Source organism: Leishmania major, chromosome 10 (assembly GCF_000002725.2).
Source record: "Leishmania major strain Friedlin complete genome, chromosome 10".
NCBI lineage: Eukaryota > Euglenozoa > Kinetoplastea > Trypanosomatida > Trypanosomatidae > Leishmania > Leishmania major.
This window is the reverse complement of record NC_007251.2, coordinates 381,891-406,299: the sequence shown is the minus strand read 5'-3', so window position 1 is coordinate 406,299 and position 24,409 is coordinate 381,891. Positions and strand designations below refer to the sequence as shown.

At 63.3% G+C, this 24,409-nt stretch overlaps 7 protein-coding genes across 7 annotated transcripts; all 7 read left to right on the top strand.

Annotated features, from left to right (window-relative positions):
- Positions 1 to 52: 52 nt before the first annotated feature.
- LMJF_10_0870 (histone H3) lies at positions 53 to 445 on the top strand (the record flags this gene model as incomplete). The annotated part of the gene is made up of 1 exon (XM_001681369.1): positions 53 to 445. The coding sequence occupies one exon, from the start codon at positions 53 to 55 to the stop codon at positions 443 to 445; it is 393 nt and encodes a 130-aa protein (XP_001681421.1).
- Positions 446 to 1,410: 965 nt separating this feature from the next.
- Positions 1,411 to 2,001, top strand: LMJF_10_0860 (conserved hypothetical protein; the record flags this gene model as incomplete). Its single annotated transcript, XM_001681368.1, has 1 exon — positions 1,411 to 2,001. The coding sequence occupies one exon, from the start codon at positions 1,411 to 1,413 to the stop codon at positions 1,999 to 2,001; it is 591 nt and encodes a 196-aa protein (XP_001681420.1).
- A 1,065-nt stretch (positions 2,002 to 3,066) lies between these two features.
- Positions 3,067 to 3,441, top strand: LMJF_10_0850 (putative nuclear transport factor 2; the record flags this gene model as incomplete). Its single annotated transcript, XM_001681367.1, has 1 exon — positions 3,067 to 3,441. The coding sequence occupies one exon, from the start codon at positions 3,067 to 3,069 to the stop codon at positions 3,439 to 3,441; it is 375 nt and encodes a 124-aa protein (XP_001681419.1).
- A 779-nt stretch (positions 3,442 to 4,220) lies between these two features.
- Positions 4,221 to 6,407, top strand: LMJF_10_0840 (conserved hypothetical protein; the record flags this gene model as incomplete). The annotated part of the gene is made up of 1 exon (XM_001681366.1): positions 4,221 to 6,407. The coding sequence occupies one exon, from the start codon at positions 4,221 to 4,223 to the stop codon at positions 6,405 to 6,407; it is 2,187 nt and encodes a 728-aa protein (XP_001681418.1).
- A 1,952-nt stretch (positions 6,408 to 8,359) lies between these two features.
- Positions 8,360 to 12,976, top strand: LMJF_10_0830 (putative protein kinase; the record flags this gene model as incomplete). Its single annotated transcript, XM_001681365.1, has 1 exon — positions 8,360 to 12,976. One exon carries the CDS (start codon positions 8,360 to 8,362, stop codon positions 12,974 to 12,976), a length of 4,617 nt encoding a protein of 1,538 aa, XP_001681417.1.
- Positions 12,977 to 13,959: 983 nt separating this feature from the next.
- Positions 13,960 to 15,162, top strand: LMJF_10_0820 (conserved hypothetical protein; the record flags this gene model as incomplete). Its single annotated transcript, XM_001681364.1, has 1 exon — positions 13,960 to 15,162. One exon carries the CDS (start codon positions 13,960 to 13,962, stop codon positions 15,160 to 15,162), a length of 1,203 nt encoding a protein of 400 aa, XP_001681416.1.
- Positions 15,163 to 17,441: 2,279 nt separating this feature from the next.
- LMJF_10_0810 (conserved hypothetical protein) lies at positions 17,442 to 22,919 on the top strand (the record flags this gene model as incomplete). Its single annotated transcript, XM_001681363.1, has 1 exon — positions 17,442 to 22,919. One exon carries the CDS (start codon positions 17,442 to 17,444, stop codon positions 22,917 to 22,919), a length of 5,478 nt encoding a protein of 1,825 aa, XP_001681415.1.
- Positions 22,920 to 24,409: the final 1,490 nt, after the last annotated feature.

The following is a 24,409-nucleotide window of genomic DNA, read 5'->3' as shown; positions in this document are numbered from 1 at the left end:
TCCCTCCCCTCCCTCCCTCCCCAGCCACACCGCCCACCCCCACCGCACCACCATGTCCCGCACCAAGGAGACCGCCCGCGCGAAGCGCACCATCACGTCGAAGAAGAGCAAGAAGGCGCCGAGCGCGGTGTCCGGCGTGAAGATGTCGCATCGCCGCTGGCGCCCGGGCACGTGCGCGATCCGCGAGATCCGCAAGTTCCAGAAGAGCACGAGCCTGCTGATCCAGTGCGCGCCGTTCCAGCGCCTGGTGCGCGAGGTGTCGAGCGCGCAGAAGGAGGGCCTGCGCTTCCAGAGCAGCGCTATCATGGCGCTGCAGGAGGCGACGGAGGCGTACATTGTGTCGCTGATGGCGGACACGAACCTCGCCTGCATCCACGCGAAGCGCGTGACGATCCAGCCGAAGGACATTCAGCTGGCGCTGCGCCTGCGCGGTGAGCGCCACTAAGCCCACACCCTCCCCTCCTCTCTGCCTGTGTTAGATCTCTTTCAAAGGTTGTGGTAGAGACGAACATCTCGGCTCATCGCCTCCCGAAGCGGGAGAAGCCCTGGGCCTCTGCACGCGGTAGCGTGGAGGCACACGCGCCGATGTTTGCGTGTGTAATGTGCGTGGCAGGACAGCGCGTGTGCCTCCACGCTGCCGCGCAAGCCGTATCATAGATGCACTTGTGTTGTATACATATATATATATATATATATATGCGCCATGCAAAGGGGGGAGGGGAATATGTTCTGTGTAATGTGCACGCACTCCATCTCTGTGACCCGGCGATGGCGTGCGTGGGTGCGATGGACGGCGTCGTCCTCACGCCCCGTGCTCGCCGGCAGCTTGAGGAGAGAGCGCAGAGGACGCAAAAGGTAACGAACAAGGAGCGGCACGCCCACGCCGTGCGCGCGCTTATAGGTGGATGCCTGTCTGTACGATGCGTGCATGCGCCTGTGCCGCGAACGCAAGGAATGACGCATCAGCGGTGCTGCCGCTGCTGCTGCTTTCCGCCCACCTCATCGAAGCGACCCAGTCGTCAGCAAACAGGGACGTCTGTACCGCCAGCCCTGCGCTGATGCGCTTGTACGTGCGGCGCTTGAGCCGTGTACACAACAGTGGGGGGTCAAAGCAGACCTGACCCCAACCTCCTTTATAACCGCTCGACAGCAACCTCAGGATGACACGGCGGATGTGCACGCCGCTGGTCTCCTTCACTTTCGCGCCCCCGCCCCAACCCACCCACCCCACCCCACCCCCTCCTCTCCTCCGCCTTCCCGTTAACATTCGGATGCGCGCATGTGCGCAGTGCATCCTCAGCGCAGCCCACACCGTCATCGTTCTCCCCACCACGCCCCTTCCACCGAGCCCAGAGAAAGAGCCGTAGCCACGTAACTCACCGCACCTGAGCACGACCACCGCGTGTCACCATGGGTCGCATCAAGGTGACACCGAAGGGAAAAGTGAAGAAGAACATTCCCATCACTCGCGTAGGGAAGAAACAGTACCTGAAGCGGCGTTTTGCCCACGTCCGCGCCGTGGATGTTGCCGGCGCCAACAACCGCTTTACCCAGAAGTATTTCGAGGGCAACAACACCGCCGAGCAGACCTTCACTCGTCTCGGCCTCGCCATCGACCCGAGCGCGCCGAAGTCGGTGGCGGAGAAACGCAAGGCAAAGGTGCGTCCGCAGACGCGTCGCGTCTTTGAGGAGCAGAATGAGCTGGCGGAGCACGAGAAGATGGTGAAGGAGACGAAAATCGGCCGCCCGGTCAGCGAGCAGGAAGGGTCCACCATTGCGAACCTGATCGAGCGTTACGGCACTGACCTGAAGCGCATGACACTGGATCGAAAGCTGAACCCGTTCCAGCTGAACATGCGCCAGCTGCAGCGCCAGATTGTGAACTACCTCAAGTGGGAAAAGGCAGCCTTCCCAAAGCAGTTCGCCGAGGCGGAAGAGAAGGGCTTGTTTTCAGTTGAGCAGTTCGCCGACCCACACCTGCGCTCTGGCCAGCGGACTTAGCCGGTGTGCGACTGGGGCCTTCGACAGTTGCCGGTGCTGCCCTTCTCTTCGGAAGACTGTGATGTGCCCTCTTGCTTGTGTCTCCTCTTCGCCATCACACCGCGTAAGGGGAGGGGGGTGACGTCGTATCAGCGACAATTTTTCTGTTGTTTCCTTTACGGTGGATGTATGGGTGTGGCGGCGGACGCGCCGTCCCCGCCGCTGCTTGCTAGTGCCGCTGTTGTTGCCGGTGTCTCTCTGCCCTCCCTCCTCTCCGGTCTCTCACGCTCCGTTGTTTGTCTTCCTCATTGGGTAACCTCATCTACTAAAAGAGGCCACCGCCGCCGCCGCCGCTCTTGCGTCTCACCACCACCACCCCTTCTCCAACCCTGTCAGCCGGCCTCTGTCCTTCTCCTGCCTCTCTCCTCGAACTCTTCACGTGTGGTCTGCGAGGGGGGGGGAAGAGCGATAAACAGCAAATTAAACGACAACAAGCGCGGCGAAGAAGAAGCGTCCCGCGCGGCACCATCACCATTGCACCACGAAACGGCCTATCGAGCAGGACGGGATGGGATGGGAACGCTACAGCGGCACCCAGCTCATGAGCGCCGCGCTCATCCAGGAAGGTATCTGCGCGCCCCTCAGCGGAGGAGGGGGGAAGCCCAGTCGGGTACCCACACACACACACACACACACGCCAGTAGCTGGCGGGGAACACCCTTCGCCGCTGTCGGTCCCTCTGCTTCGCTCCTTCACCCTCTCTGAGTTGTTGCACCGCTGCCACGGCGGCGGCTTCGTCCACATACGCGTCCCCATCCCTTCCTGCACAGACCGTTACCATAGCGCTCGTTGGTTCACGGACATGTTGTGCATGAGCGAACGCTCGGCCCTCCCCTCCCCACACACCCGTCTCTACCTTATCTCTTCTCTGCGTCGTAACTTGTGAGCGAATACGTGTATACACGGTGCGGCGCAAAGTACTTGGCCGTTACCCCCATTCTCTCTCTCCTCTCTCCCCTCTCCTCTCGCGCACGCGTCGTCCATAACAACGGAATCGAAGAAATCCGCCAGCGACTCAAGAGAACAATGTCGTTTGAGGATGTCGGTGTGGGCTTCGTGCAGCACTACTACAACTTCTTCGCCAACCAGCGCGACCAGCTGGCCGGTATTTACCGCCCCAACACGTTGTTGACGTGGCAGAAGGAGCAGGTGCAGGGGGTCGACGCGATCATGGCACGTTTTGCAAACCTGGGCTTCACGGAGGCCGCCTTCAAGCAGGACAGCATCGACTGCCAGCCCTCGATGAGCGGCGGTGTGATCGTCATCGTGAACGGCGAGGTGAAGTTGAGGGGTGAGGAGCACTCGCTCAAGTTCAACGACTTCTTCCACCTGGCGCAGGACAACGGTCAGTGGTACGTGTCGAATCAGGTCTTCAACCTTGTCGGTGGCGGTGGTCTGTAAGCAACCGTAGCCGAGGACCCAGTTGCAGGTTCCTGGTACGCTTGCACCTACCACAGCCCCCCCCCCTTCCCCCTCCTTCTTTTCTTCCTGTATCCTCCGCCCGCTGCACGCGTCTCGCCCCAGCCTGGAAGCTGAGCAAGAGAATCTGCTTTCTGATGGTTGTAGTCTCATCAGCACAGCAACCATCGTCATTTTCGGCCACACTCACCCACCCCTACTTCTCACCTTGGCCTCTCTCGCACACACGCAGGGACACGCCCCCTTGTGTGGGCGTGTCTGCGTACGCATGGAGGCGTGCGTCGAAGGGATGCGGCGGTCGTCGTGGGTGGGTGGACGTGGAGAGCGAAGAAGAACCATGATAGCAGGACACTCATGCATACATGTGTCGGAAAAGAAAAGGCGGCGTAGGCTGGTGTGTGTGTGTGTGTACGTGTGTGTGTGTGTGTGTGTACGTGTGTGTGAGGGGGACATTACTTCTGCACGCTCACTTGAGTAATGGCTATTAGTGAATCGAGCGGCTCCCTCCCCCTCCTTAAAGTGGCACAAGCAAAGAACCGTGTGCGCACGCGCAACGGCGCCTGTTGTCGTGTCGTAACGCGTCACTCTCTCTCTCTCTCTCTCTCTGTGTGTGTATGTGTGTGTTTGCGACCGTGCTCGTGTCTGCCTCATCGCACACCATGGCACTCTCCCATACCTGCTCCTCCCCCTCCTCCCTCCCTCGACCACCGCTGCTGTTTCTGTGTTGAAAGGCCCTTACTACTACCCACGACCACGCTGTCATGGATCATCTGTACCGCACCACTGTCGAGCCAGTGCTCTTGCGAGAGCGCCAGCAGTGCGGGGAAGACGCAGAGGTGGCAGATCTTGCGAGCGTGCTCCATCGTGTGCCCAAGCTGGACTTCCACTGCCACCTTAACGGCAGTGTGTCAGCATCGCTGCTGGCGCACCTGGAGCGGCTTCTCATTCACGGCGGTGCCCCGGTGAACGGGGCGGATGGGGACAGCGGCAAGGTCGGCGATGCCGAGGCGGGTCACATCCTCTTCTTCGACTCTCAAGAGAAGCGAAGGCAGGACGTGCTCACAGGGATGCCGGTGGACAGCGCTGACAGGGCGGCGGCGGCGGCAACGCCAACGGAACGGATGCATTACTGCTTCACCGTCTTCGATGCCATCTACAAGGTCATGACGAACCTCGCGTTCACCCGACTGGCCGTGCAGGACATGCTCTTCACCAGCGCCGAGGAGAACATCATTGTGATGGAGATTCGGACGTCGATGCGGGACGGGCTTCGACGCACCTTCCGACGCGACGCGGCAGACGAGGAGGTGACGAAGCCGATGTACGTGGACACGATCATCGAAACCGTCGAGCACATACTCTCCGGTGGCTTGGTCGATTTAGCGACGGGTGAGCTGCTGACCGCAGGAGCATCGGCGCAGGTGTTGGCGTGGGGTGCGGCCTCTGTGACGCAAAGGTGTGCAGCGGAAGACGAGACCGGTGAACAGGCGGCCGCGGCGCCATGGTGGCAACTGTACGAGCGCGTCTACGGCAGCCTCCTGCAGCCGCCGTGTGAGTCGTCATGCGTGCAAGAACGCCGCCGGTACTTTCTCGAGCATATCTTTAGGAACTTGACGGTGCGTATGCATGTGCGCCTGCTACTCTCCGTCAACCGTGGTGCCACGGCAGCGGCCGCCTGGGAAGCCGCGCGGCTCACCACAAAGACGCAGCAACGGCAGGTCATGGAGTTCCACTCGTGGTGCACGGCCCACATGCGGGAGCGCAACGGCGAGGAAGCGAGGCGCGGTTCAGCCAATAACGATTCGTCGTCCCCGGGCTCGCCAACCGGCGCGACCCCCTCCTCCCCCTCCTCTTGCCTGCATCGCCGACTGCGCGAGACGTGCTGGGTCACAGGCATGGACCTCTCTGGCAACTGCTACAAGGGCAAGTACGCGGAACTGGAGCCGGCGCTGGCTGCGGCGCGCAGGGGAGAGGTAGAAGAGCAGGACAGCAACGGCATACGCGTCACCGCCTCCATCACGATTCACGCAGGGGAGAAGCAGGACCCGCAGGAGCTGCACGAAATGGTGCTGTTCGTGCCAGAGCGCTGGGGCCATCTCGTCTTCACGGACCCCGCGAACTTGTCTGCGATTCTCACGGCGCAGCAAGGGATTGAGCTGTGCCTCACGAGCAATATGCTGACGGGAGGCCACTCTCACGTTGTGGACCACCACCTCGGTGACCTCCTGCAGCTTTGGGAGTCCATGCCAGAGAGCCGTCGACGCCGTGGCAGCGACGCGGAGGGCAGAAGCGGGTTTCCGTGTTACGCGGCCACAGAGGCGGTCCGTCTTGCCCATCGGCAGGCACGCGCGATGCGTCGGTGTGGCAATCTGACAGCCGTGGCCGAGCCATCAGGGGCAGCGGATGCTGACGGCAAGGATACAGCGAGCACGGCTGTGTTGCCGAACATCTCCTTCCACACGGATGACCGAGGTGTCTTTGGCACTACACTGTCCAAGGAGTTGCTCTTGGCCTCTCAGCACCCCGCCATCGGGCAGCTGTGCAACCGGCTGACGGCCAACGCGGCGGGTGCGACCAACAGCGATGCAGCGGCGGGGGCGCCGTCCACAGCGGCCCTCGCGCACTTCTTCTGGCTGTTGGGGCGTCTGTCTTTGACGCAGCTCTTTGAGCTGCCGCTGCCGGTGCAGCTGCTCGCAGCCGCCCTCTATGCGCACTACTCGTGCGCGTCCAAGTCGGCCGCCGCCCATGAAAGCGGTGCGCTCGACGTGCTACAGGAAGCGGAGGCAGGCGACTGGCGCGACTGGCCGTCTTTCGTGCGTGTGTGCAACAGCGTTGCTGCCTCCCCTGTAGAGGCAACGGCCACGCTGTCGTCGACGCCGCTGCCATCGCGGCTCAGCCGGTGGGAGTGGGCGTGGCTCACCGAGTGCTTTGACCGCTACTACGACTAGCTTGGTGGCGCGAAGCCGACCCTCGGCCATACCCCATCTCAACCTCTCCGGCTCCCCCGCGTGAGTGTGTTCTCCGTAACGCGACATACACACACACACACACACGCAGGTAAGCGTTGGCTGCCCCACCGCAAGCCCAGTTGGTATGGGCAGGGCGCTTCAGCAGCACTCAGACGTCGCTCTGCTCTCCTCTCGACGTCTCAGTTCACTTGCGGACCTCTCGCGTATCGCCTGAAGTGGTTGCCGACGGGCCGGCACTTCGTCACCGACACACGTACACACACCTCTCTCTCTCTCTCTCGGCCCCCTCCTGCCCGCACGGTGTTTCTTCTCCGTTGAAGAGGAAGAGCACTGGCGTGTTTCAGCGCTCTCGCCATCTTACAGGGGGGCAGCGCCTTCGACGGCGCCTCCTGCACCGCATGTGTGTGTGTGTGTATGTGTGTGTGTGTGAGTGTTCCTCTCCACGGGCGTGGGGCTGCACAGGCGCACAGCTGCACCCCCACACCCATGCAATCGCACCCGCGTATGCGCCACCGCCTTCTCGCTCCATGTTGTTCTCTGCCGCTGTCGGCTTTACGTGATTGCCACCACCATCAGCAGCACCACCGTCAGCCAGCCTATAACACCGATCTCCCCTTTCCTTTCGTCTCTGATAGCGTGGCACCATTGCGTCATCGTCTGTGGAGTTGCCACCCTCATCCGCTCTCGTGCATTGTCGCATAACTTCCTCATCTCTCCCCCACCCAACACACGCACACAACACACCGCCCTCCCTCCTCCTCCTCCTCTCTTTACCGCCACCACGGCGACAGTCGGCACCACCGGCAGCACACACATACACGCACACCGCATATCTCATCTCGCCCGGCACTCTCGCTGCTCCGCCGACACACACATACACACACATTTTTTTTTTTGCTTGCTCTCCTTCTCCGTCGCTCCGCATCGCATGTAAGCGTGTCTGCGTGTGTTATCGGACCCACGCACTTGCATACGAAAGCTGGTGCACACGGTCGGCGGAGGGCACCACCGCACACCCGCGCCACACTGCTCATCGTACTCCACCTGCTCATTTTTTTATTTGCTTGTTTCGTTGTTTGTTGCCCAAGTCGTCTGCGGATTCGGGTCCTCCCCCCCCCGCGCCCCCTCCCTTCTCTCCCTCTGCGTGATCGTGAGTGTGTTGTGTGTGTGGGTGTGCGCCGCACTTCCCCCGCCATCACCCATCGTGCACTTCCCACACACACACACACACACACACACACACAGACAGACAGACAGCGCAGTATCTAGCTGCTGCCGCATAGGCCTGCTGCTGCTTCTGCTGCTCCGCACCTCTGTCTTTAGTGGCCATGCCTCCCAAGAAGCGCAAAGCCGTGGGGTCGAAGAGAGAGGCCACCACCGCCACGGCGGCAGCAGCAGCCACGGCGGCGAAGACGCACCAGCGCAAGACGGCAGGAACGAAAACCGCGGCAGCTTCGACGAAAAGGACATGCAAGCCGGCACCCAAGAAGCGCGCTGCGCAGCTACCCTGCACCTCACCAGCCGCGCGGATGGCCTCGAAAGCGGCTACACGGAAGGCAACCATCGTGAAGACCACCGCAGCTTCCGCAACCAAAACGACGGCGGCTTCGGTGCGAACGCCACGCAGCAGCAGCAGCACCAGCAGCACCAGCATTCGTGCCGCATCACAGCACGCGGCAAGCACCCCGGAACGTGGTCCAACAGCTGAGAAGATTGCCGCCTCTAGCGCAGTAAGACGCAAGTCGTCACCGTCACCGTCACCGTCACCGCAACCGCCTGTTGCAGCTAAAGCGGCGGCCGCGACAACGCCGGCACCTGCCGCCAGAGCCCATCGAAAAAGCACCACGGTCAAGCAGCCGCCTCGAACAGACGAAGAACTCGACGATGTCGGCGGCATTGTCAGTAGTGCCACTGAGGACAAGACGGAGAGGATGTACAGAAAAGATGTGCATGACGATGCGACGGCGACGCGATCTTCGCGGCCCATCGTCGTGGTAACAATCAACGCCGATGAGAGCGAACAAGAGGATATTGATGGCGAAGACACTATTCTCTTCGGCAGTGACGTGGTCGACGCCACAAGGAGCGACGGCGACGCTCGTCAGAGTCAGCTCGACGCTCCGCCGCCGCCTCACCCCCCACTTGTGGCGTCGACGGCCGTAGCAGTGGAGCAGCATCTCGTCATGTCACCAGAGGTCTTGCCCACTCATCCCCTTCGCCTCCTCCTCCACGGTGGCGCTAGCGGTCGTGGCAGCAGCACCGCCACCCTCGATCTCCGCGGCTGCACGACACCGCCGCCGCCGCTGCTGCAGCCGACCGTGCGCGGCACCGGCAAACGGACATCTTACGGGAACAACAACGACGCCGACAGTCGGAGCCGCCAAAGCGCTGAACGCAGCCCAGAGGCCCTCATGGCGGACAGCGAGAGCAAGCCCATCAGCCACCGGTGGCAGCGGCAGTTGTTAGCCGGCGGCACCCCCGCTACGCAGCGTCTGCGCGAAAAGGATGCGTTGCAGGATGGCGGCCACAGACAAGCCGGCAGCCCTCCCGCGCATGCAGCGGAGACCGTCAAGCAGCTGTTCACGGAACCTGCGCGCTCCATCTCAGTCACCTCAACGCCCGCAGACGACTCGCCGAATGGCACACTCATCATGAGCCACGGCAGCGAGGAAGACGGCGTCGAGGAAGCAGACGCTCCGGGACTTCACCGACGACAGCGGCAGCACCACCAACACCTGCCACCTCCCCTGGACGTCAGCAGCATCGCCACCCACAGTGACAGCGAGAGCCGATGGAGCGTGGGGAGGGCGACCGAGGGGCCGCCGCTGCCGCCAGGCTCTGCCACAGCTGTCACGCCGCCTCCGCTGCCCTCGTTGGTGCCGCGTGCCAGCAGCGCCGGCGGTGTGCAACTTTTTCATCGACATCACCGCCACAACAGCGGCGGCTTCACAGATGGCATTTGCCGCGGCGCATCAACGCGGCTGTTGTCGGCTCAACTGTCGGCACTCAAGGACGATGAGGCTTCGCCGTCGCTGCAGCGCAAGGCCGTGGCGTCTGCCGCCCAGTCGCTCCCCGCTCCCGCAGGTCACCTACGTATGGGCGGCAACACTAGCCGCCAGAGCTCTCCCTCTTCGTCGTACGTGTGGCTGAAGCGGACGGCGGGTGGGGATGCGGTGGAGGCGAGCCACCCCGCGGCGCCGACATCCTCCGCGACCTCGACACTCTTCCCTGCTCACGCGCCCTTCCAGCAGCAGCAGCAGCAGCAGTGGTCGTCGTACGCCTGCCCTCACCTGAGCTTCACCTCCCCATCCTCATCGCAGCTCTCACGGCTCGTGGATATGGATGTGATGACGGAGTCCGACGCCGACGCCGAAGGCGGTCACGCCGCAACGACAACGACCCCGCAGCAGCTGCGGCTGCGAGAGCCGCCTGTGTGGCGTTCCCCGCAGATTACGCAGCTGCCCAAATCGTTGAGCGTCTCGCCGGTGTCTCTGCGCGGTGACGGCCGCAAAGGCGGCGTGAAAGGCGACGCCGCTTCGTCCCTGCCCCAATCCCTGTCACAGACGCAGCCCGCCGCGCACTCTGCGTCTGCAGCCTCCAGCTCCACGGGAGAAGCAACACAGACGCTCGTTCAGGCCTCAGCGAACGCGGCTGGTGGCTCACAGGCCCCACTGCGCGTTGTGCCGAGTGGGTCGACTGCGGCACCGGCTGCCAGTCGACCGTCGACGCAACTCATCACGAAGGCAGCGGCAACGCGGCCCATAGCTTCTCCTGGCACCATGTGGATCTGCTTGGATGACGACGATTACGCCGGTGATGACAGCCACAGCGAAGGCGAGGGCGGTGTCGGGGAGGCCAAGATGGCGGCGCCACTCCACAACGGCAGCGATGCTCCCCTCGTCTCCGTGAAGATGGAAATCGACGCGGAGACGGGCGCAGTGTACACGCCGCCTGAACGCACAGCAGCTGCCGCCGCATCGCCCTCGCCGTCGGGGTCGCCACACAAGGGGGGCGTGGCAGTGGGTGGAGAAGAACAGCCAGAGGCCCCTGGGCGACTGAGAAGCCGACGCCCCAGCCCGAGCAAGGCAGACAGCGTCGGCGCTGGCGTTCGCGCGGACCACTCAAACATTCCCGTCCTGTCGCCAGTACAGGCTCGCCGCCGGCCACCAGCGGAGAAGAGCCATCCCATTGCCGAGATCTTGTCCCCCACCTTCCGCCCGCGTCGACGTCCACCAGACACGTCTGCCGATCCTTCGCACTCGCTCAGCGCTGGCAGCGCCACCCTCCAGCGGCTCTCAAGCTGGCCAGCGTCTCACTGCTACATCAACCTGGACGACGACACAGAGGACGAGGACGCCGAAGAAGCACCACCGCGCCAGCGCGCTCGAAACGCGCACGCGCTCGACGGGGTGGTGTACTCAGCGCAGCCCATGTCTTCAGCGTCGGTTGCAGACGCCTTACCTGCGCCACTTCGCGCATCGCCAGTCACCGGCGTAGACGCGCGCTCTCAGCTATCGCTGCCGTTGATTATCGACGATGACGACGACGAGGGCGCGCCGGAAGGCGGCGGTGAGACGCACACGAAGGAGTCTGGCGATCAGGAGGTGAGGCGCGAAGGGCTATCGCCGAAGCCGCCAAAGCCGAAGAGAGGCACCCGTGTGGAAGGGGCGAACGAAGTCGTTGCCCACGAGGAGGATGACGACGACATGCTCAAGAGTCCGCAAAAACCACACGTGAAGGACTTCATCTTCCCAAACCGCTTGGATCCAGAGCTGCGCCCCTCCAGCCCCCTCTACCGGAGCATCCACGCATACCAGCAGCAGTATCAGCAGCAGCAGCTGGCGCAGGGGAAGGAGGAAGAGGTGCACGCAGCAGGGCACGCTGCCGCCGCTGCCTCACCGCTGCAGGAGGGCGTTAATGCAGACTGCCGCCATCTACCGCAGAGTGCCGCAATCCCTGTGGTGATCGGCGAGACAAAGGGCGCCTCACCCGACGACGTCGCAGCGGCCGGCCAGGCCGGCCAAAAACGCAGTCGCGCGAAGGACGCGAAGACCGGGGCCGCCGCCCCGGTGCTGCCGGACTGGGGCCGGCCAGCCGACACGCTTTTGCGCGACTTCTTCCCAACGAAGTTCACGAAGAAGAGTTTTATGGAGGCGGCGAAGAATGTGATGTCTCCGATGCACTTCCTCGAAGCCGGTGACTTCTGGGCCGCCTTCGCTTCGGCGGAGTTCGTTGGGGAGGGAAGCTTCGGACTTGTGTGGCGTTGCCTCACGGTGGACGGTGACCTTGTCGCGGTGAAGTCTTGCCCCGTCATCCTGCGCACCAAGGCCAACATCGAAGACTCCTTCTCCACGATCCGCGAGATCGCCACAATGCGCTTCCTGAACGAGATGCAGGTGCCCTACGTCCTTCCGCTGCACAGTGCCTTCTTTGTGCATGCGCAGGAGGCGCTGCCGCCGCTGGCGCAGGAGGCGCTGGAGTGGCGCCAGCGGCTGCGCAAGCGAGCCGAAGAGGCGGCGCTGGAGGTGGAAGTACGGTTGCTCGCCCGTGGCGGAAACCGCCGCGCCTCGCACACGGGGGCGGAAGAGGATGTCGAGGACGCGCCGCTGACGCTGGAGCAGCAAGTCGCCGTGCAGATGGAGCGACTGACCGCTGCGGAGGGACCAGAGGAACAGGCCACGCGTGCACGGCTGCAGTCGGTCCGTCTGCCACGCTTTCTCTCCATAACCCACGACGACTTGACCCAGAGCGACGCAACGGTGTTTCTCGTGATGGAGCTGTGCGATGGTGACGTGGAGGGCATCTCCCGCAGCGACGGCGTTGCGAAGGGCATGGTGTACTGCGTGAGCTCGGCGCTCGCAGCGATGCACGAGCTGGGGCTGCTCCACCTCGACCTCAAGCCCAGCAACATTCTCTTCGCCTACGAGCACGGGCCTTCGCAGCAGCGACTGCAGCGCTTCAGCGCATCGGGCCCCGCGACGGATGCGGTCAAGTTTTACCTTTCCGACTTTGGCAACTGCCGCCTTGTCGGCCCGGACCCCATGGACGAAGTGCAGGATTCGTACGGCACCTTCGAATACATGGACTTGCGCGCGCTGCGTGACGCCGTGTGTGGACGTCCGACCGACGCCTTCAGCCTCGGTGCCACGCTGTACGAGCTGCTCTACGGAAGGCGGCTGTACCCAAAGTGCGTGGACCCACGCTGCGGCGGCGAAGAGGACCACTCACGCGAGTGCTTCGTGGAGGCGGCGAGTCAGCCTGTTGTGTTGCCCACGGTCGGGCCTCCCACGACAGCAGCGATGGTGACGCTGGTAACAACGATCGGTCTCGACGCCGCTGCCGCCGGACACGCGCGCGGCCCTCATGCAAACGGTGGCACCGGTAGCACCAGCGGCCTCATCTGCAGCGGGCCCGCTCTAACACCTCTGCAGTACCTCACACTGGCGCTACTGCGGAAGCCCTGGGCAGAGCGCATGACAGCGGAGGAGTGCCGCCGCTACCTTGTGCGGACATTCCACATCACCCAAACCGAAGACTCGAGTCCTTGAACGTTCTGCCATCTTGTCACCACCGTACTTCTTCGACGGGATGCTCATCACTTGACCACAGACACGCGCACCTGTCCCCATCGCCCCACCACGACCACCACCACCATCATCACCACCACCTCGACTTGCTGTCGTCTCTGGCGCCCACGTGGCTGTGTGTGGGCGCTTGTGTTTGTGGCCTGGGTGTGGGGGAGGCACAGGTGCCCTTCGCCTTTCACCGCCTACGCCGCACCTCGTTTTTCGCAGGATGCGAAAGAGAAGACGCACATCGCTCGCAACGCATGGACAGTAAAAGATGGGGGTGTGGGTGTGGGTGGCAAGGGAGTGTACGCGCCCACCGACGCGGCGGCTGTCAAGGCGGCACCAGCCTGCGCCACCCACTTCCCTCCCTCCCCGTTCCACTTCACCGATCCTTCGTGCATGCTTCTTGCTCTACTCTCTGCGTCACACCCTCATCTCAGCTTGTCGCGTCGTCATCTTCGCATTTCTGCACTTCGCCATCGTCGCGGCCATTGAGCGAGAAGGCGTCTTTCGGTGTGCCCCTTCCACAGACGCGCGCGCGCACGCAGCCAGGCACGTCCGCACACGGGCATCGCCCCCTCGTCTTCATCTCCGCCATGCATCAAGCCATCTCCTTTGCACGCGCGACGGCGTGCAAGGCTGCCGCGTCGCCCACATATGCGCTGGCATCTCACCGACGCCGCCTGCACACGACAGCAGCCCTTCGAGGCTCTTCGAACAGATCGTCATCCTCGGCAGCAACGCCACACAAAGACACGCGCGCGTCGGCTGCTGCAGCGGTAGCGACTGGTGTCGTCGGCGGCAGCGGCGCTGGAGCCAGCGACAGCGCTGGCAGTCGCAGTCGTGCGCCGCCACTTTACGACCCCATGCTCTCCCGCCGCCCTGTCGCGAGCGGCCACACGCCCGGCGTCTCCCCGCACACCTCCTCTCTGGCGAGTAACACGCCACCGCCGCGCACACAGATGACCACACCCGGTGCCTCGCCAGGAGGCGTGGAGTACAGCAAGAAGCGGCAAGACGACGCGGAAGCGTCTGAGCTGCGCCGCCGCATGGTGCAGCGGGCCACGGATGCGCAGCGCGCCGGGCAGGAGCCGCTGGAGCGGCAGGAGGGCCTCAGCGAGAGCGACAAGTGGTGGCCGCCGGAAAACCAGAACTGGTCTGGCCGCATGTTCGGCACCCCGTTCGACGTGAACAAGAAGAAGCTGGACGGCATGTTTGTGCCGGAGCTGAAGGAAGTGTTCAGCCCAGAGAAGCCGTTGGAGCTAAGCTACGAGGGCGACAACTTCTTCATCAACCCCGACTTTCACATGGCGGATGAGACGTTCGAGGAAACGCGGCGCTTCGTGCCACCGCCGAGCTTCGACCCGGCCATTGACGAGATCGATGACGACGGCTTCACTGACAGCAAGGTGATGTTTGACATCCAAGCCGCATTGGAGGAGGACAAGAAGCGGCTGGAGGCGTTCGGCAACCCCATGACGGTGGAGGACCAGGTCGACCACCTCCTCGCCCCTCAACGCGACGGGCAGGAGAACATTCAGCAGCGGCAAGAGTTCAACGGCTTCGTGCACTGGGGGCTGCTTCACGGTGCGCATATGGTGTTGGAGGAGAACCAGGATACGAAGCGCGCGCACGAGTTTGTGAACCGCTACATGCGCGATATCGACCTCTTCGAGAAGTGGCTGGAGCATCCAAAGGTGCGGGCGCACATCCAGAAGAAGTTTGGCATTGACATGTCCGCCAAGTTTGACAAGCTGATGGCGCTGACCATGGCCATGTACACGCGGTCGAAGATCCAAGTCTACGAGGACGACCCAGCCGGGGCCCTCAAGTCCCTGACGGCAAGCATGAGTTTCATCACGGAGGGGGCCGACCTAAAGAAGGAGCGCCATCGCAAGGCCCTTGGTGCGGTGCTCGTGGCCCGCGGCATGATCCACTGCAAACTGAAGTCGTTTCACCGTGCCGACGACGACCTGACCCGCGCTCTGGCCTTCGTCAAGGCAAACCGCTCCGCCACGCTGTACCAGCTGCGCGCCGAGGCGAGGGAGGCACTGGGCCACATTGACGAGGCCCGCGCCGACGAGGAGCGCGCCGCGCAGATTTGGGAGGAGGCGGAGGTCATCACGCCTGGCATGGATGGTGCGCCGCGCAAGTTCGTGACATAGTCCAACTCCCCTCCCTTCCTGCCTCGCCGACTCCCCCCCCCCTCCCCTCTACATTGCAATGATAGTGGTGCTGTGGCGTTGGCGGTGTTGGCGTCTGTACGTGATTTTCATGCATGTGAGAAAGATGTGAGTGCACCCTTTCCAGCTACGGTTGTCCGAGAACGCTTTATGGTCAGCGACGGTGCATTGGCTGGCGTCAGGATGACGGCGTCGTTTTTCCACACATGTGCAGCGGGATGTGTGGTGTGGGTGCAACTGTGCAACCGTACACACCGGCATGTGTGCGCGAGTGCAAGGTCGGATGTAAAGCAGCTGCACATACCCACATACACACACACACACACGCACGGAGGGAGAGAAAACAAGAAAGGGGATGGCAATGGTTGAGGGGGCCGCATCAGAAGACGCTTCAGCGATGTGTGTTGCAGTTGTTCGCCACCACCGCCCTTGTCCATCGGCCCCTCTCCCCTTGGTGTGAAAGGGGCTACACACGCGCATGCAGGAAGGGGGAAGGTCGTCACGCACACCCGCTGTGCGTGCAGCGGTGGTCATGTCCATTCTCTCACATCAGGATCACTGTCCATCTTCTCTTCTCCGCCTTTTCTCCGTCTTCTCTGTGTGTGTGTGTGTATGTGTGTCGCATTCACGTATGCTCTCACGCCCTGTGGTGTTGTTGTGGATGCGGCCCACAGGTGTGAACTCGTCAAAGGCTTTCATCCGCCCACACCCCCTCCTTGCAGCAGCGGCAGCAGCACCGACGAGCGGGCGGGCAGGCGAGCCACACACACACAGACACACACAGACATATATATATATACATATAGAAAGAAAGGCGCCTCACCTGAGCTGCTGCTGTACCGGTGTACGGGTACGTGTATGCCTGCGCCACTGTAGTGAGTGTGTGCCGTCGCCGTTCTTGCCCCGCCCCTCTTCATACCTCTAGCGCAAAGGCCAAAGTTGCAACCGGTGCAGCACACACACACACACACACACACACACACGCATACACACGCACGCATGTGCACAGGAGGGAGGCCAGCCCCCCCCCCTTGTCGCCCTTTCTTTCCATATATCTACATACATCCCCACACCTGTGTCCACCTGCACCACCACAGCACACACACACTCTTGCCCTTCGCGTGGGGCGTGCTAACCTTTCCTTCATATAATAGAGTGATAGAAGTTTCACTGCACGCACGCACGCACGCGCGCACAACGCACGCTGCCTCCCGTGTACGCTTACACTCATAGACATCCTCAACGCGCTGCGCCACATCGCACGGCGGGTTTTGGGGACGACGCGAGCGCGCGCGTCACGAAGTGGCAGCTCATAGAAGCTGCGCCACAACACAACAAAAAGCAGCCATCGATCGAGACGGCGAGGGAGAGGGAGAAGGACACGCGCACGCGTCACCAGCCACCACCACTCGCCTATTTCTACGCGCTTGAGTGAGCGTGCGTGTGAATTTTTTTTTCTGTGTGCCTCAGCGGCTTCCACGCACGGCAGAGACGCACAGGTGTGCGAGCATCGCATCTCCTCCACCCTCGCGTGCGGGTGCATGCGTCCTGTGCTGGCTCTGCTTTCACATCGACCGACGCTGCACCCCCGTTACTGGCAGATGCTCCGACGACGAATCGCTACGTCCTTCTTCGTTGGCGTCGCGGGCGCACATCTGTGCAAAGACAGCAACAGTCACTCGAATTCGGCGCGATGCCTGTCCTGCTCCGCCTGGCTGCGCGCTGGTGGCGTGCTCGCTGCCACAGCACCCCTCCTCTACGTGTACAAGCCACCGGGCAGCAGTGAGCCGAGCCGACTGCCGTGGTATCAGCGCGTGTCCCCGGTACCGTCGGGTGGTACAGAGACGTCGGCAACGACCGCGGCGGCGGCGTCGGCCATCGGCTCCTCAAGCGTTACCGCAATGCGATCCGCTTCGCAGAGCCCCGCCTTGCCGCTGCACACGCAGAACATCTCCGCTATCTTGCAGGCGGCCGACGCGGCACCAACAGCAGCGGCAGCGTCAGTCTCACAACGGGCATCGACCAGCCCCATATCGATTAGTAGCAAGAGCGGTGTCGGCACCGTTCCCTCGCCAGTAGCAGCAGCGTCATCGGCCGCAACGACTGGGTCTAGTGCCACCGCTCCTGCGCCCCCGTCACCATCGATAGCCGCGGCGACGCAGGGGGCGTTCAGCGCAGCAGCTGCTGCCGCGGCCGCCGCCCCCGCTTCAGTGGCGCTGCACCGCCAGGACGGCGCGCTCCGCCCCACCCCCGCTCGCCGAATGGCTGCAGTCAGTGGGCCCACCCTCGACGCACGCGTCGAGGACATTGTCAAGGTGGAGGAAACACTTGCATCGGAGCTGACGTTGCCGAAGGTGGTGCAGCTTCTGATCGACCCTCAAGCCGAGGGTGTCGAGCGCATTACGATGAGTGAGTTTGTGGCAATGCAACCGAAGCGGCAGCTGCTCGCGTTGGGCGGCAGGAAGGATTGGCAGCAGTGGATGGAGCAGAGCACGTACTACCAGCAGGCGGCCCGGCTGGCGGCTGAGTCCCCAGCGCAAGATTTGGCGGCTCTGCAGCAAGCCGGTATTCAGTCCCTGCAGCAGTGGCTCGAGCACCCGCAGCTTGTGAAGGTGTCGGCCCGCACCCGCAGTGCCCTCGACACGGCCGTCGCGCAGAGCGTTGAGGCGTACATGGCAGAGGTGGTCAAGGTCGTGAACACCAGCAACCAGGTAGAGGACATCCTATCGCACTGGGTGTCAGATGTGATGGGAAAGTTCGTGCTCGACTCGTTGCAGATTCCGATCGACCGGGCCTCGCAGGCGATGTGGGCGAAGCGGAAGGAGTGGATGCCAGCTGAAGTCGTGCGCAACCGTGGTGGCGTCCCTCCCTCCATGGCCTCTGCATCCTCGGTCTCGTCGCCCTCCTCCGCCGCAGTTTTCGGAAACGATGTTACGGGACGCTCCCCTCTCCAGAGCGTCGAGTCGCGCATGCTCGGCGAGATGCTGAGCGGTTGTGGTGGCAGCGTTGCGGCGCCTGCACCCGTCGCGAACGCGTCACAGCGGCAGCAACAGCAGTCGACGCTCCGGCCGGGTGAGGCGTGCACGTTGGATCACTACCTGCGGTTTGTGCAGAAGGTGATCTCTAGCGTACGGCAGGACTACGTGGCGAACCATGCGGCGATGGGCGCCGCCCCAGGCGGCCGGGGCGACGACCAGGCGGAGCGCGAAATCACCGAGCGCTCGTACGGCGTCATCGCTGCCGCCTTCACTCAGCTGCTCGAGCAAGCCGTGGTGTGCCAGCTGCCGCCAGAGCTGCAGGCCTTGCAGAAGAACGGCTACCTCGCCCTGGACCGCGTCCCAGGGCTCCTGAAGCGGGCCGGTAGCTTGCTGGAGCTGCGCTCTGTGCCGGTGCGCTACTTCGTGTTTCACAGTTCCGTCGACGAGGCGGCCGCAGTGGCGGCAACGACCTCGCACGGGCGTTCGTCGCCCGCGGACGCGTCGTTGAGCGGCGGTGCCGTGAGTGGGCTGGCTGTGCAGGCGCCGCCACCCTACGCCTCCGGCACCTTTCTTACTGGGTCGAATCGATTAGACGTGACGCTGGGTGAGTGGTCGGGGCAGCCGGACCCGCCTTCGTCAACAGCACGCGAGAGCGGCGGCGTTGTCGACGACGCCACCGAGCAGGAATACCTCTCGATGCTGCATCGGCTGCGCCGCCGCATCGAGACGCTGGCAGTCACCTCTCTTTACGAGGTCATCGCGCAGCCAGAGCGGTTCGGCGGCAACGGCTTCAGCGCCGCGGAGGCCATTGGCCTAGACCAACTTTTCGGCCCTGTGAAGCTGCTCGAGGACCGACTCACAACGCTGCTTCACTATCCACCGGCCGCCGCCGACAAGCCCATCCACTTCATCGAGGCCGGCCCGCTCTCGGGGAAGACAGCGTTGCTGGAGCAGCTCATTGAGCGCACCACACGGCCGGGCGACAAGGTAGTGCTGGTGCGCTACGGCGGCTCGGCAACGCCGTACCTGCCGGACCTGGATGATCACCCAGTCGCCTTCGCTGCCCGCTTCTGGTTCCGCGTGGCGCTCGCGTCGTGCCCGTGCCTGATCCGCACAGAGGAGCTCTACTCTCGTGCGCCGCGTAGCGTATACTGGTGGGGGCATGAAAACAACTGGTCCTGGGAGCGGTACCAGAGCCTTCTGCAGTCGGCGCACAACGCGGGCACCGGCCACCGCCAGTATCAGCAGCAGCAGCAGCAGCAGCAGCAGCGCGGTGCGTCGTCAGCAGCCGTGGCCGCTCCGGCGCAGCTCGCCTCGATCCTCGTGGATGATGTGGATCGAGCCCTGAGCGCGATGCAGGTGAAGTGGGGCAACGCAGCGACCCTGTCGTCGTTCATGACAACTAGCGCGGCAGGTGGAAGCGGTGGCATGCGCGGCGGTGCCCTCGGACATCTCGCCCACTCTTCTAGCGCGGCGGCGGCGTCGCGCAAGGCATGCAGCGCGGCAGGCGTCGACGCGGACGCTGCCGATGACACTGGTGAAGGTGATGCCGACGACGGCGATGACGCGGACGCGCCGGCCCGGGCGACGGCGGCGGCAGCACATTCTCCCTCGCTGGAGCAGCAGCGCCAGCAGGTGATTTCGCTCTGGCTCTCCACTGGCAAGTCCGTTGAGGAGCACCTATACTCCTGTTTCACTCAGATATCCGCGGCGGTGGGACAGGTGAACTTCGTCTTTGCCGGCACGGCAGCCACGCCGCTGCTGCTGGCCTACTGCCCGGCCCCGTGCAGGCGCTACTACCTGCCGCTCTCCGGCGGTGTTGGACTGCAGTCGCGCCTGCGTGTGCTTCCGCTGCTGGCGACGCTGCACGCGCTGCACTTGACGCACCGCCTCGACATGCCTGGCCTGCTGTACGAGGTGCTCAAGAACGCCCCAGCGCTGGCCGGCAAGGCGCTCGAGCTTTTCTGGTCCCACCGCGTCTCACTTATGGACTTGCGTACGGGACTGCCGCGGCTCACGATGGGCAACGGCTCGGCGCACCCGCAGCTGCTGCACAGCTACGTGCCACGTGAGCTGTTCGCTGAGCTGCCGGTCTACATAACGCTTCTTCAGGACCCACGCCGCACCCGCCGTCGTCTCGTCGAGCTGCTGCAGCGCCAACTCAGCAGCCCGACCGGATACCTCAGCACCGAGCTCGACACAACGCCGCAGGACGTCAAGGATGGTTTGGTACTCCCTCACAACCACGCAAGTAGCCAAGTGCACCCCTTCGCTCTCTTCGCCATTTTCTCCAGGCAGGACGCGATCGATGAGCGGGTTTTCAACAGCGAGGGGCAGCTGCTGGAGGACAGTGAGCTGCAGCGCGACGGCGACGCCGAGGACGAGGATGGTGTGAAGGATGAGGACGACGGCGGCGGCGCGAACGCGAAGCCAAAGGCGGCTGAAGCTTCGGCTGCAGCAGCCCGGCTGCGTAGCAGCACCGGTGTCGGCAGCAACGAGCGCAAGGTCGTACGGGCTTGGGCAGAGGTTTGGGCCGAGTACCGCAGCGTTGTTTCCGCGCTCTCTACGACGCCGGCCCGTAAGCGCGACGCCATGCGCATTCTGCTACACGGAGCGCTGCTGCTGCGGTCGGCTGCCGTGGCGGGGGCGCAGCTGGAGCTGAACCTAAAGGTGCCGTCTTTTGGCTTCCCTCTCCTGGCGTCTGAGACGCGGGTGCGCGGCAGCAGCGTCCACCACCCGCGCGGGACAGCCGCTGCGGCGGGCGAGTCGCGCATCCGAAGTGCCACGCCGGAGACGGTGCGCCGCGCTGTGTCGGCCTACAAGATGTTCTTCTCGAACGCCGCGCCGAGCCACTTCCCCTTTCGGCCCATGGTGGGCCTCAACGGCGGCTGCGACGTCGTGTTTGTGTGCGGGTCGACCCTGGCATTGTACAACATAGTGGCAACCACCGCGCAGCTCCGACACACGGTGGCGCGCTTTGCCGAGGCCTTGCTAGGAGTGCTGCACGTCTTGATGCGCCAGGTGCTGCCGGCGGACAAGGTGCGTGCAGTGCAGTATGTAACAGTGGTGTCGCTGGACGAGGCACAGCCTGGGGTGGAGGCGAGTCCGATTGGAAACGGCAGCGGTGGCGGCCACGCCAACGTCTACGCGCGCCGGCGCGGCTCTGTCGTGGCGGGCGGCGTCAGCGTGGATGTCTTCAACTCGGTTGCGGCGCCCACTGTACCCTACTACCTCGACTACGATGCCGTGTTCGAGGACCACGTGATAGACCGGCTGCGCGAGCTGCAGCAGTCCCTCGGCATCACCAAGGACTTCCGCACCCTCAGCGAACTGATAGACGAGATTGAGCACACGCACCGGGTGCGGGTACTGCAAAACGTTGTGTCCACGCCAGAGGAGGTGGAGTCGCTCTTCTCGCCTACGCTGCTGCAGCTCGTGCCGGACTCGACGGTGCTGCCTGCGTACACATCAGCGGTAGTGTCGGCTACGGACCTCATGGCGCAGGCGATGAGTCGTGGCGCAGGCGGGCGGAGAGCCTCGGACGTTGCCGCAGACGTGGATGACGACGACGATGCCGACTACGTGAACATTGGTGAGGAAGATGTAGTGCCTGGTGCAGAAGTGGATGACGTGGCCAGCGAGGCGCGCCTCTTGCGGGACGCCGCTGCGGGAAAGTCCACTGCTGGCGGCATCAGTCCCTCTGAGGACCTGAATGCCGCCGACGGCGACTACGTGCACGAGTCCGCCGCGCTGCTCGAGGCGATGATGAACGATGAGCTGGACTCGATGACGAACTGGACGGCGCAGCTGCATCGGCAGCGTGAGGAGACGGCGCGCGACCTGCAGCGCGATTTGGTGATGGAGGATCGCATCAACTACAACGCACCACCGCCGTCCATCGGCGCTTCGGCAGCTGACGCAGCCGTCACAGGGGTGGCACCATCGAAGTCGTCTCGAGCGCCTGGCCAGACCGCTGCCGACGACGCAGAGGCCGACGCGCTTGCCTGGCTGCATGACGTGATCACGCCAGAGAGCCTGATTGCCGGGCTGAAGGGCTCAAACCCCGGCGCCCAAGTTTCTGCCCCGTCTTCCCCATCCACCGCAACGGCGGCACCGGGGGTGGCGGCCTCCCCGCAAAGTCCTGCAAGTCCGATGGCCGGCATGTCCCTCGCTGCAGCTGGCGGCGGTCTCGCAAGCCACGCGTCTTTCGCTGGGTCGATGGCAAGCGTGACGGGCCCGTGGACGCCGAACCCGATCCCGCCGCCGGTGGCGGCGTCTGACGGCGCCGGTGGCGAACGGTCCTCCGTAGCAGCCGGCACACCGACGACCACCACGGAGGAAGGTGAGCGAGGCGCGGGTGCGGCGGCTGCCGGCGACGTCGCGGAGACTGGGGAGAGTGGTGATGGAGAGGACGATAGCGGCGAGGGAGACGAGGAAGAGCTGAATGCTGTGAAGCCGCGTGGGGCTGAGGGCAGCCGACGCAAGGGCGGCAGCAAAGCTGGTAGCAAGACGACCACCGTCGCGTCCCGGCGGCCGCGTCGCGAGAGCCACAGCTCTAATGGAAAGCGGTCCTCCGCTGCCAGCAGGCAGAAGCGGTCGGCGAGCATGTCCAGGAGTGACGACCGTGCAACCGCCAGATCGGCGCCTCAGTCGACCTCGCAGACCAAACGGCGGAAGCCGTTGACGTCCAAGAAAAACCAAGCAGCCCCCTCCTCCAGCAGCAGCAGAAAGAAGAAGTCGAACAGCTCAAGGCGTCGGTAGCCCATAGTGGCACGCGTGCGTGTATGGGAGGGAGGGAAGGAAGGGGGCATGAGCAGGTGTTCCACGCTTGCCCGCCACCTCCCCCCCCCTCCCCCCCCGGTCCCCATTAGACGCGGATGATGGTGGTGGTAGTGAGGCGGGGGAGGAGGCGCTCAGAAGGCGGAGGCGGACAGCTGTGTATGTGTGTGTGTGTGTGTGTGTGTGGTATATATATATATATACGTGTATGTGTATGTGGGTGTAGTTGATCCATAGACGTCTCGGATACGTATGTATGTGTGTGTGGCACGTGTGGTGGAGTTGCTGTCTCTGTCTTTCTCTCTCTCTCTCTCTTACTGAACGTGTACTGCATAGAGGATGCTGTTGTTGTGTGGGACGGATGCTGGCATCTGGGGCCCATATCGAGGCACGTCAGCGCATGCACATGCACAGGGAGGGTACATGTGTATATACATGCCTATGCGTACATGTGTATTGGTGTCTCATGCCGATGCGGTGCCTCTCTCTCTCTCTTCGTTTCTCAGCGCACAAGAGAAACTTAACCGGCGAACCGTCGCAGGCGACCAAAGGAAAATGGGGACAGTCGGTGCTCTGGCAGGTTCGAGGCAAGTGAAACCGCCGCAACTCGTGCTCGCGTACGTGAAGGATAAGGAGGTGGTGGTGCCACGAGTTGGGGGCGTTGGCGCGGGAGGTCGGTACGTGAGCCTCCCTCTTTACTGCCACTACTGCTGCTCCCTCGTGTCGGCGATGCACATGAACGACAAAAACATAAATGGGGGCGCGGATGCAAAGTCACCTGCGTCGGCCTGCATGATGACCATCGATCCCTCGCCTTCTCTCTTTCTCTCGCACATCCTCTCCACACTGTCACCTGCTGATACACGCACGCATGCACGTTTGTGTGTGTGAGTGTGTGTGTGGTGTTGTGTGTGTCGCTGCTGCTGCTGATGATCAGAGCTTCATAGACGCGCTACACGTTTGGCGACGGCGGCCTGCATTCTAACAAGTCGACGAGCCGACAAGAATATCGGAAGGGCGGAGCCACAGCCGGCACTCATAGACACATAAACTGTGCACGTCACTGCCGTCATCACGCACAGACGCTGAGACGGCGTCCTGCAGTCACGTGCCTTCATAGAACTTCCTTACGTTGTGAGTGCGCGATCACACCAGTCGCACTGGCACACAAACACAAGCCCACCGCCCGGTCGCTGGCGCGCTCGTCCTGACTGGCTTGTTGCTTGTATATCGTTGGCTCGTGTTCTTTCCTGCTCCTTGGGTGCGTGCCTGTGCACGTGTGCCCCTTACCTGCCTGGCGTGGCGGCACCTGCGCGGCGTCCGCACCTCTTGCAGTCGGTGCGTGTGTACTTGTCTGCATTATCGTTCCCTAACGACGGTGGCGGGCGTCTCAGGCGTTGTCTGCGCGATACTGCACATCCGCGTACCGTTGAAAACGCGTGAACAGTGCTTTCTGCGAGTGCCGTGCGCGC